The sequence below is a fragment of the Moschus berezovskii genome, chromosome 1 (assembly GCF_049115385.1).
Source record: "Moschus berezovskii isolate FMDL1 chromosome 1, NW_MosBer_1.0, whole genome shotgun sequence".
Classification (NCBI taxonomy): Eukaryota; Metazoa; Chordata; class Mammalia; order Artiodactyla; family Moschidae; genus Moschus; species Moschus berezovskii.
The window spans coordinates 165,206,235-165,218,415 of NC_142460.1; the positions used below are offsets into that span (position 1 = coordinate 165,206,235).

General features: G+C 44.6%; 1 protein-coding gene across 2 annotated transcripts in view; it reads left to right on the forward strand.

The window, feature by feature from the left end:
* The window catches only part of MX1 (MX dynamin like GTPase 1), a 38,105-nt gene that overhangs the window by 3,210 nt on the left and 22,714 nt on the right, over positions 1–12,181 (forward strand). Inside the window, exons 1-5 of one of the 2 annotated variants that reach the window (XM_055414269.2) lie at positions 807–882; positions 3,152–3,229; positions 3,904–4,000; positions 8,205–8,397; positions 8,911–9,048. In XM_055414269.2, the coding sequence (XP_055270244.2) occupies positions 3,911–4,000; positions 8,205–8,397; positions 8,911–9,048 (421 nt within the window). In that variant the 5' untranslated portion in view covers positions 807–882; positions 3,152–3,229; positions 3,904–3,910. Of the gene's footprint in view, positions 1–806; positions 883–3,151; positions 3,230–3,903; positions 4,001–8,204; positions 8,398–8,910; positions 9,049–12,181 lie in introns of those variants that run through there. The other variant, XM_055414263.2, reaches the window with a different exon arrangement.

Here is a 12,181-nt window from a genome sequence, read left to right on the forward strand (position 1 = left end):
AGGGAGACTGGAGGTGGGGGTGCCAGCCCTTTCCAAAATGAAATTTTACTTCTCACCCCCAGAGCCCTCCGGGAGGGCTCATCTTAGGGTCTATTTGACCTTGGTCCCCCACTTTCTACTCATTTCCATCCTGAAGAAATCAAATGAGCCAAACTTCAGGGAGGGCTTGGGACTTCCCTGGTGGTCCAGGGAACCCTTTGCTTCCAAATCAGGGGACACAGGTTCGATCCCTGGTCAAGAAACCAAGATCCCACATGACATGCACAGTGATCAAGAGATTTAAAGGGGGTGGGGGGGAGCGCTTGAAGAGGATAAGGAAAATTGAGAAAGGAGCCTGATGTAGGTCTGCATGAGGAGGGGAATAAGGGGATAACTCCCTAGCATGCTTGAGAATTCCTACCGGTGCTCAATGCATCTGTTCAAACAACCAAAGGTTAAGGGACCAGCTAGGTTCCAAGGTACCTTAGGCTTTGGATTACTTGGGGCTGCTTGAGCAGAGGTTCTCAAACTGCTAGGAACATCAAAGGGCCTGATAAAGTCGGGTAGCTGGGTCCTGCGCCCGAGTTTCTGATGCAGCAGGTCTGGCTGCGGGCCGAGAATCTGCATTTCCCGTAAGCTCCTCGGGATGCTGTTGGTGCGGGGCGCACCTAGAGTGCCTGTGGGAGGATCCAGCTGAGGGTGCGGGGCGCAGGGACCCGTTCGGTTTCGGTTTCCTTTCTGATCCAGCAGCCCTGGAAACTTTCTAAGAGTTTCGTTTCCCCGAGGCTGGGTGGGAGATGGGGGACGGGGAGGCGGGGGCGGCGAGCTAGGGGCGGCGCTCGCGCTGCATAAAGCCGAGGAGGGCGAGCGCCGAGAGCCTGCCGGTCACTGCGCTGGGGACGGGTAAGTGTAGCGCTCCTGGGTCTGGGCACCCTCCGCAGGTCGGGGCATTTGGGCGTTTGGCTGGGAGTTGAGCGCCATCGGGTGCCGATATTGCGCAGACTAGTAACAGTAAAAATGAAAATGATTAATAGGGATGGCAACCCAGTGTTCTTGCCTGGAGAATGCCATGGACAGAGGAGCCTGGTGGGCTGCAGTCCATGGGGTCTCAAAGAGTCGGACACGACTGAAGCGAGTTAGCACGCGATAGTGATGATGACATGATGATGATACTGCAATGTTGGCTGGGTTCACAGCATACTTGATTCTGCTTTCCCACCGACACGCTGCTGAGGCTCTTGAGTGACTCTTCAAAAGCAGCAGGACGCCCCTCCCGTCCTCCAAGCACTGGCGACTTTTCTCCATGAAGAAATAGGAAGGTGGAGCAGAGCGTGTAAAGAGGGTCTCCAAGGGAGCTAAGGAGTGCAAGCCAAACAAGTCTACGCCGGGGGCGGGGAGGTATCCTTGGAAGCGCAAGGACCCAGGGATCTTTCCCAATCTCGCTGACAAGAGGGATGTTGGAGCCGCGGGCCTCCGCGAATAGATTTTGCCTGCGGGAGCTTTCCTGTAGAAAGCCGGGGCTGGCCGGACAGATGGCGCATGCGCAGAAGTGCCCTGAGAGGAGTACAAGTCCCCCGGGGGTGGAGAGCTGCTTCCCGCAGCTTGTGCAGCGAGATGCGATGGTGTGGGGCCGGCGCAGTCAGTTTTCCGCGTGGAGCGAGGCGGGACAGTCCTGGGGGCTGACCGAAAGCCCAGGCATTGCTGAGACCTGCAACCCGCAGAGCAGCAGAGGGTGGCATTCTCGGAGTTAACAAGTCAAATTTTAAATCAAGTTTTTGTTGGAAGTAGGGAAGTAGGAGGGGATGTGTTGATTTCTTCTTTATTGTAGTCATTCACAGGCGGCTGGGTCAGGATGCTTCTTGTGAGCTGAAAACGTGTTTTAGTTTTACATCCTGGCTTGGGGGCCATTGTGTTTACTTTAAGCTGTAGCAAACATGCCTTTAATGATTAACTGTGGCAAAAGCAATAGTGTTGCAGGATCCAGGGCCCGAAACTGAGCTCTTATCTAACACTCGGAAATGGATTGCCCAAGGAGACACATGTGCTGACAAGGCAAGAGATTTGATTGGGAAAGGGCACCCGGGTGGAGAGCGGGAGGGTAAGGGAACCCAGGGGAACAGCTCTGCCAAGTGGCTCGCAGACTTGGGTTGTATGGTGATGGAATTGGTTTCTGGGCTGTCTTTAGCCAATCATTCTGACTCAGGGTCCTTCCTGGTGGCCTGCGCCTTGTTCAGCCAGGATGGATGCCAGAGAGGATTCTGGGAGGTGGTCTGACAGGTGGTGTCTCCTTTTGACCTTTCCTGAACTCTTCCGGTTGGTGGAGGCTTATTAGTTACCTGTTCCTTACCAGGACCTCCTGTCCTAAAACAACTCATGCCAATGCTTCCTGGGGTGCCTGGCCAGGGTGGGCGGTTTCAGTCAGTGTTCTTCCCCTAACAATAGAATATAAAGGTAAAAGTAAAAGAAACAGATCTAATATGGTGTCAGATTTGTTATTCCTTATTACAATCATAATTTAAGTCTCAGTGAGTTTTTGGAAGGCGAAAGACTTCCATTAAAAAAAAGCAAATGTAAGTTCTTAAAGGATTACCTGGACTAGGTTCGGTGCATGAGACAGGGTGCTCAGGGCTGGTGCACTGGGATGACCCAGAGGGATGGGATGGGGTGGGAGGTGGGAGGGGCGTTCAGGATGGGGAACACATGTACACCCATGGCTGATTCATGTCGATGTATGGCAAAAACCACTACAATATTGTAAATTAATTAGCCTCCAACTAAAATAAATAAATTTAAACAATAAAATAAAGTTTTTAAAAGTTTAAAAAAAAAAAGGATTACCTGGACTGAATTATTTGGGCTGTTCAGTTTGACAAGTGCAACCAGATGCTGAATGTGACGAGTAAGTAAAACACTGATTTTTATTACTGAGATGGCCTTGCCCCAGAGATCCAAATTGATTTTCAAAGACTATCTGAGATAGGTACAGATATTTAAGATGGACAGACAAAATTCACAAGACTTGGTTTTCAGGGACTGTCTCTTTTTGAAACAAAGAGGACTTTTTTGTTCTCAAAGTACCCATTCTCAGCAATAGGATGTATGGTGATGAGCACTGTCATGTATTGTATTCACCGGGTTTTGGTCTAATTTGTATGTTTTGCCTGATTCCAAGGCTGTGTCGGAGAAGAGCTCTGCATTTCTGTGAACTAGTCAGCACTACATTGTCAAGTAAAAGGAAGGTATATTGGAAGTAAGTGCTTTATATTTTTATAACATTTATTTCAAGTCCTAGGAGAAATATATCTTCATTTACTTTTATCCAAGATTATTACATATTATACTTATACATATTAATATTACATATTAATACTTATAAGTTTATGGCCCCAGAAAAAAATTATAATTTTTTAACATATAGTCAAGTGGTTAGGACTCAGCACTTTCACTGCTGGGACCTGAGTTCAAGCCCTGATCAGGGAACTAAGATCATGCAAACTATGCAAAATATATATATATATGTTTGGGTATTATCAAATATTTAGAATCCCTCATCTACATTGGAAAGAGTCTTACAGTAATTTTATTTTTAAACATAAATTTTAAAATGCATTAGAAATTTCATCCTTTGTTGCTATTTAAATTTATGGTGAAAAAAATTTTTGATGTTCAACCTATAATCATGATGGGAAATACAGTTTTAAAAAAGCTTTTGGCATCCAGAAGCATGTCTTTGAAGACCACTGAGCTGGGATGGAGCCTTGTCTTCATCTGACATTTGGTTCCTTGGAGTTCTCCTGTCATTTCTTTCTGAGCTCCCACTCTGGCCCAGTGTGTCTCATGGTGGGTTTGGTTCCCTGATTGAATGTACCCAACTCCTGAATTGTGTTAATCCTGATGTGCTTCATTTATGCTGAAATGATAAAGGAAGAAGATGGTCCATTCTGACTTAGATATCGAAGAACCTGATTCGCCTGAACTCAGTCTAATTGGAAGTGATGATATGGTGGGGGAATATGAAACTGTAAGTTGATGCCTGAAAACCACTATCCATGTGGACATGAACTGTGTTCACTTGTGGGCTGCCCATTGATAACAGTGATGCCATTGCTGCCCAGGGATGCTCGCTTCCTCATCTCTCCAGGGACTGGATGTGGATGCAAAGATGTGACTCATTCTGCTTGGGCCCTTCTTACAGCCAAATGCCATTAGTGTTTTGCCTTAGCTGATCCTGAAATTGAAAGTGTTAGTCACTCAGTCATGTCTGTCTGTGACCCCGAGGACTGTAACCTGCCAGGCTCCTCTGTCCATGGGATTCCCCAGGCAAGAATACTGGAGTGGGTAACCATTCCTTTCTCTAGGGGATCTTCCCAACCAAGAAGTCAAACCAGGGTCTCCTGTATTGCAGGAAGATTCTTTACCATCTCAGCCACCTGGCTGGGGTGCAATTTTGGTCTGGAAAATCCAGGCAAGAGGCCGATGGGTTGGTGTAAGAATTGGGCCCAGGCCCTGTGAGATCATGTACCCACATCATGGTTCAGTCTCGAGCTCAGACCTCCTAAGTGTCATTGTTATATCTTCGACAGTGAAGCCATGTGGTGTCTTTTCTCCCAGGAATGAGACATATTTTTGGTGAGAACCAAACTTGGCTTCTGGAATCACTTCAACCTAAATTTGATTCCACTGCTGACACTTGCAGCTGTAGGATCTTGGGTGGTTACTCCTCCCTTTAGAAGCCTGGTTTTCCATTTCTAAAAAGAAAATAATAAGAGTATTTACCTTGTACAGCTGCTGAGAGGAGGAGAGGCTGGGCACTTAGAAAGAGTTCTGTTTATTGCTGTCATATGTTTTAAAGCAATGGATCTTCAGCTTCTTTCCAATTGACTCCATTTTAATCATAAGTGGCTAACAATATTTTAAACAATATTATGAACTCCACCAAAGGACACAGAAAAATAAGAAATTCACCCATCTTTCCAGCACCAGGATATAACTGTTGTCTGTTGCCTGGCTGTAACTGGCAAGGTATAGGGCAGTAGGAACTCATAATGCTCACACTCGTGTTTGAATGTTGCTTTTGTTGTTGTTATTCAGTTGCTAAGTTGTGTCCTACTCTTTGAAACCCCGTGGACTGTAGCATGCCAGGCTCCTCTGTCTTCTCTCTCCCAGAGTTAAATTCATGTGCATTGAGTCGGTGATGCCATCTCATCCTCTGCCAAGCTCCTCTCCTTTAGCCTTCAATCTTTCCCAGCGTCAGAATCTTTTCCAGTGAGTTGACTCTTTGTATCAGGTGAATGTAGCTTGGCCTTTCTGGCCAGGTTGAACAAGGTGTATCTTACGACCCAGAAGTTCCGCTTCTAGGTGTTGACCTTGGTTCTCAGAGTATGATCCCCAGAGAAGCAGCATCAATATCTCTGGGGAAGTTTGAAATGCAAACTATTACCCTCGCACACCCTTCCCCAGACCTAGTGAACAAGAAATTTCAGGGGTGGGGCCTACCATCTGTGTTTCTACAAGCCTTCTAGATGATTTTTCTTTGTGCTGAAGTTTGAGATGCATTTTGCCATGTTTGTACAGCATTTTTTATAAGCAAAACCAGAAATAACACAAGTGCCCGTGAGTAGTGTAATGCATACATAGATTGTGGTCTGCGGCAGAATTCCACACAGCAGTGGAAAGTAATGAGCTAGACTTCCGGGCTGGGTCTTAAAAAGCTAGACTTTCAGGTTGGGTCTAAAAAACAATGGTGAGCCTGGTGGCTCTATGGTTCGGGCTCAACACTTTAACTGCCATAGGTTGGATTCAATCTGTGGTTGGGGAACTAAGATCCCCTGCAAGCCACATGGCATGGCCAAAAAAAAAAGTAAATAACAATAAATAGACAGTGGTGAATCCCCTAGAATCAGGTCACAGAAGAAATATACTGTATCATTCCATTTATATAAAGATCCAGGCAACCATAAGCCGTGTACTTTTTAGGGAAAGATGGGTGGGTGGTAAAATGAATGAACAGCAAGGACATAGTTATCATAAACCTGGAAATAGAGGGACCCTCTAGAGGTAAAGGGGTTTTAGGAGGAAGGTGCCTGGGAAAGGGTGGATAAAGTATCTCAAGCACAGGGAATATGTGTTTTCTTAACCCAGGTAGTTGGCACGTGCATTTTGGCTAATTATTGTTCATGTTTTATAAATACTTGGGAGTGGGTGATATAAAGAAATGAAAACAAAAAGAACCCATAAGAAGGGCTAAGATAGGCCACTGATGAGTATGAAGGTACAGCCAGGTATGTGCATAGCCACCACAAGGCTTTCCCTGGGGATTCAAGCTCCAAACCTTTCTTAAGCGTCATTATTGAGAAAACTCGCACAGGACACTTGTTTGAAAATAGTGGGGAAGATTTTATTTAAGATTATTACTTTACCAACAAAGGTCCGTCTAGTCAAGGCTATGGTTTTTCCCGTGGTCATGTATGGATGTGAGAGTTGGACTGTGAAGAAAGCTGATCGCCGAAGAATTGATGCTTTTGAACTATGGTGCTGGAGAAGACTCTTGAGGGTCCCTTGGACAGCAAGGAGATACAACCAGTCCATTCTAAAGGAGATCAATCCTGTTCATTGGAAGGCCTGATGCTAAAGCTGAAACTCCAATACTTTGGCCCCCTCATGCGACGAGTTGACTCACTGGAAAAGACTCTGATGCTGGGAAGGATTGGGGGCAGGAGGAGAAGGGGACGACAGAATGAGATGGCTGGATGGCATCACCGACTCAATGGACATGAGTTTGAGTGAACTCAGGGAGTTGGTGATGGACAGGGAGGCCTGGCGTGCTGTGATTCATGGGGTCACAAAGAGTCGGACACGACTGAGCGACTGAACTGAACGGAACGAAACGGATTGCAGTAGAGGAAAGAGCTTGAACTTAGTGTGGATACATGGACAAGTGGGCAGGATAGAGGAGAAGGAATTGCCAAGAGTAATTTGGGATGGGTAAAGGGAGGTGAAGAATTGATGTTTTCGAAGTGTGTTGCTGGAGAAGACTCTTGAGAGTCCCTTGGACTGCAAGGAGATCAAACCAATCAACCCTAAAGAAAATTGGTTACCACAACTTTAATAATAATTATGGAAATCAGGTCATGTTAACCCTCCAACTCTTTTCTTTTTTAGAGTCATTTGACTATTCTAGGAGTGTTTAGACTACTTAGATTTACTGTGATTGTTAATATAATTGGACTTGGAAAGATCATTCTGCTATTTGTTTTCTATTTGCCCTATTCTTCATTTCTTCTTTTTCTGGTTTCTTTTGAGTTAACCAAGGTTTTTATGATTTAATCTTATCTCCTTTGTTGGTTTATTAAGTAAAACTATTTTAGGGGGTATTTCATGTCTTTATCAAGTTTACCTTCAAGTACTAATATATTATTTCATATATAATATAAAAACCTTATGGTAATATGTGTCCATTTCTCTACTCTCAGCCTTCATGCCATTTTTCTCATGAGCTTTTATTTTATCAATATTTTAAGGCACCACATTATATAGTTATTCTTATTGAAATAGCCAATGTCTTTTAAAGATATTTAAGTAATAAAAAAGTGTAGTAGTCACCATTTCTGGTGTAAATTCCTTGGTGTAGATTAAAATGTCCATTCAATTTCATGTTCCTTTGGCTTGAAGGGCATCCTAAACGTTCCTTATAGTGCAGTTCTGCTAGTGATGAATTCATTCATTTTTGTACACCCAGAAAAGTCCTTACTCACTTTCTTATTTTAAAAGATATTTTTTTCTGAGTAGAAAATTTTACGTTGGTGATTTTTCTCAGTACTTTAACAAAGTTGCTACACTCTCTTCTCATTTGTGTAGTTTCTACTGAGAGATATACTATAAATCTCATGTTTTTTCTTGTGTACATAACATGTCATTTTCTGGCTGGCATTCTGTCCTTATCACTGATTTTTACCAATTTGACTATAGTGTGCCTTGATATAGTTACTTTATGTTTCCTTTGCCCTGGGCTCATTGAGCTTTGGGGATCTTTGGGTTAATAGCTTTCACCAAGTTTGAGGACATTTTAGCTATTATTTCTTCAAATATTTATTTCTGTTTTACCCTCATTCTCTTGATTGGGGAGCTCTAATCACCTGTATACATTAGGATGATTGAAGCTGTCCGTCTTTGATGGAACGTGACCTGCAAGCTATGATAGAGATCTCCCGTTCTGCCTCTTCCAGGAGTCCAAGAGCAACCTGTACAGCCAATACGAAGAGAAGGTGCGGCCTTGCATTGACCTCATCGACTCCCTGCGGGCACTGGGCGTGGAGCAGGACCTGGCCCTGCCCGCCATTGCCGTCATCGGGGACCAGAGCTCAGGCAAGAGCTCCGTGCTGGAGGCTCTGTCTGGGGTCGCCCTTCCCAGGGGCAGTGGTAAGCACTTGCCTTCTGTGTTGGTTAGCTCAGACTGCAATAACAGAGGACCTCAGACGGGCTAAAACGATAGAAGTTTACTTGTCAAAATTTGGGAAGCTAGAAGCCCAAGATCAAGCTATCACAGGGCTGGTTTCTCCTGAGGCCTGTGTCCTCCGTTTACAGATGGCTGTCTTCTCCTTGTGTCTTCAGGGGGTGGTGGAGGATGTTTGCAGACGTCTGGGGTTTCCCACTGCAGTGTACCACCTGGGCTGATGGAAAACACTGGGGTGAAGCAAGAGGTCTAAAGTAGGGGATTTCAAGTCAAACTCCATCTGAAATGTACATTCAAGATGCACATTCGTGAGTCACCCCAGATAGCATGCCTCAGAGAGTCAAAGGGTGAGAACAGGGCGTTTGCAGCTTTAGGAGCCTCCCAGATGATTATATGCAAACTTAAGAACCCCTGGTCTAAGACCGCCATATAGGACTGTTAGCAGCAGAGTATATACCTGATGAGTAGTGGTTTCCTAGGTATTGTTACAAGATGTCCTCTCGTGCTGAGGCTGAAAAAACTTGGGAAGGATGGTGAGTGGAAAGGCAAAGTCAGCTTCCTGGACAAAGAGATTGAGATTTCAGATGCTTCACGGGTGGAAAAGGAAATCAGTGAAGGTAAGTGTCCCATGTTTGTCCTTCATTGCCTATTTGGATATCTGGTCAACGAGATAAAATAGATGGGGTGTGCCTGTCACTGTTCCCACTCTCCCCTTTCAGGCCTGTTCTGGTCCCTCAGGAACCTTCCCGTCCCTCCATCAGGCCCCCAGCTCTCTTGTGTTTTCTCTTTTTTTTTAACTCTCATTAAGACCAGTGCTTTGGACAGAATCTGACCTCAGTAATTCATTACTTAGTATGTAAGTATGTATCTGAGCATAATGTGAATTTTGAAACTTGTCTTCAAATGTGGAGTATTTGTCCTTTATTCAAAGGCCTTCCCACTCTACAGATCTGATGTCAGGGTGTGGGGCCAGGGAACACCTTCACCTGTTAACCAGCTTTCCAAAATGCTGACTGGAACATCACTGAATCCTGTTCAGAACTGGAAGTCTTTTTCTTCCAAGAGTGGGATGCATGTGCTTGAATAATCCCAGCTTAGAATAATATGTGGCAGGTCTCAGTAAATGCACACCACAGAGATTACTGGATTAATGTAGATATGGGACAAAGCAGTGATACCCTTAGTTGCTGCTGAGTGTGAGTGCAATGAGCAAGCAATTTTCCCTTATTGACTTTAATTTCTTCCTAGTGTGTCACATAATTAAGTTTTAGTCATTTTGGGAAAATATAAAAATGGTATGAACTGACATCCAGCAGTAGGAAAGAATGGATTTGACTCTATAAAAGTGGAAGCAGTAGCTACCATTTATTGGCTCTTGTGCAAAAATTAATGTTATGAAGATGTTATTGTGTGTTTGTTGGGATTAGGTTGCCTGCAGAAAATGCAAAATTAGTGTGTATCAGTTAGTCCTTGGTGTGTAACAAAACAATCTCAAAACATAATGGCTTGGAACAGTTTATTTCCTGTGATTTGGAGGATCAGCCGGGCAGTTCTTTTCCTTTAGGATGATTTGGCTGGGGCCAGCAGTCTAGGATGACCTCAGGTACCAACCTAATCCTCGACTGGAACGAGGTCTGACAGTGGCCTGTCCTCCGCAGGTGACTGGGTTGGGTTTTTTAACATGGTGGTAGAAGGGTTCTGAGTACCAAGACACCTGAGTTCGAAGCTCTGATGTGTAAGCACCGTTCAGTGTCTACTGGAATACATTTTGTAACATCCTGTTACCCAGAGAAATTAATGCACTCAAGCCCAATTTCAAGAAGCAAACCCTCTTGATGGGAGAAGTGGCATTCTTTCTATAAAGCAGCATCCATATGGAGATGGAAAGGCGTATAGAAGCCATTTGTGCAAGCAAGTTACTAACACAGTGGTTTACACAATGTCAGTTTTATGTCTCTCAGAGCTGATGTAAGGGTTCCAAGGTTATGGACCCAGATTCCTGTCTCATTCCTACACTCTGTGTGGCCTCTGCTCATCAGTTAGTCGAGTGCCCATTCCTGCCAGCTCGGCATTGGCAAAGGACCTACCCGTCTTAAGCATATTTTCTGGAAGTTGCACATAGCGTCTTCACATCTATCCCATGGGCCAGACAATTTTATATGACTGCATCTCCAGGAAATGGATTTGGCGGGGGGCGGTGCAGAATTAGCAGATTGTGCTACATTGTTACTATTATTTCCTTCTACATTCTCGACTGATATAAAGCATACCAAAAAGACATTCTGCATGTTCAAAGTGGTCAAGTGATATTAGCTAAAAATTTGATGAAATACATTCTTATCTTGAAATTTTCATTATTAAGGAGGAAGGGACAGAATTAAATCTCCTAATGGAATATCAAATTTGGAAAACTCAGCAATGGCCACAGGACTGGAAAAGGTCAGTCTTCATTCCAATCCCAAAGAAGGGCAATGCCAAAGAATGCTCAAACTACCGCACAATTGCACTTATCTCACACGCTAGTAAGGTCATGCTCAAAATTCTCCAAGCTAGGCTTCAGCAATATGTGAATTGTGAACTTCCAGATGTTCAAGCAGGTTTTAGAAAAGGCAGAGGCACCAGACATCAAATTGCCAACATCCGCTGGATCATGGAGAAAGCAAGAGAGTTCCAGAAAAACATCTATTTCTGCTTCATTGACTATGCCAAAGCCTTTGACTGTGTGGATCACAATAAACTGTGGAACATTCTGAAAGAGATGGGAATCCCAGACCACCTGACCTGCCTCTTGAGAAACCTGTATGCAGGTCAGGAAGCAACAGTTAGAACTGGACATGGAACAACAGACTGGTTCCAAATAGGAAAAGGAGTACGTCAAGGTTGTATATTGTCACCCTGCTTATTTAACTTCTATGCAGAGTACATCATGAGGAACGCTGGGCTGGAAGAAGCACAAGCTGGAATCAAGATCGCCAGGAGAAATATCAATAATCTCAGATATGCAGATGACACCACCCTTATGGCAGAAAGTGAAGAGGAACTCAAAGGCCTCTTGATGAAAGTGAAAGAGGAGAGTGAAAAGGTTGGCTTGAAGCTCAACATTCAGAAAATAAAGATCATGGCATCTGGTCCCATCACTTCATGGGAAATAGATGGGGAAACAGTGGAAACAGTGTCAGACTTTATTTTTGGGGGCTCCAAAATCACTGCGGATGCTGATTGCAGCCATGAAATTAAAAGACGGTTACTCCTTGGAAGGAAAGTTATGACCAACCTAGAGAGCACATTAAAAAGCAGAGACATTACTTTGCCAACCAAGGTCCGTCTAGTCAAGGCTATGGTTTTTCCCGTGGTCATGTATGGACGTGAGAGTTGGACTGTGAAGAAAGCTGATCGCCGAAGAATTGATGCTTTTGAACTATGGTGCTGGAGAAGACTCTTGAGAGTCCCTTGGACTGCAAGGAGATCCAACCAGTCCATTCTAAAGGGGATCAATCCTGGGTGTTCTTTGGAAGGACTTATGCTAAAGCTGAAACTCCAATACTTTGGCCACCTCATGCGACGAGTTGACTCACTGGAAAAGAGTCTGATGCTAGGAGGGATTGGGGGTAGGAGGGGACGGGGACGACAGAGAATGAGATGGCTGGATGGCATCACCGACTCTGTGGACATGAGTTTGAGTGAACTGCGGGAGTTGGTGATGGACAGGGAGGCCTGGCGTGCTGTGGTTCATGGGGTCACAAAGAGTCG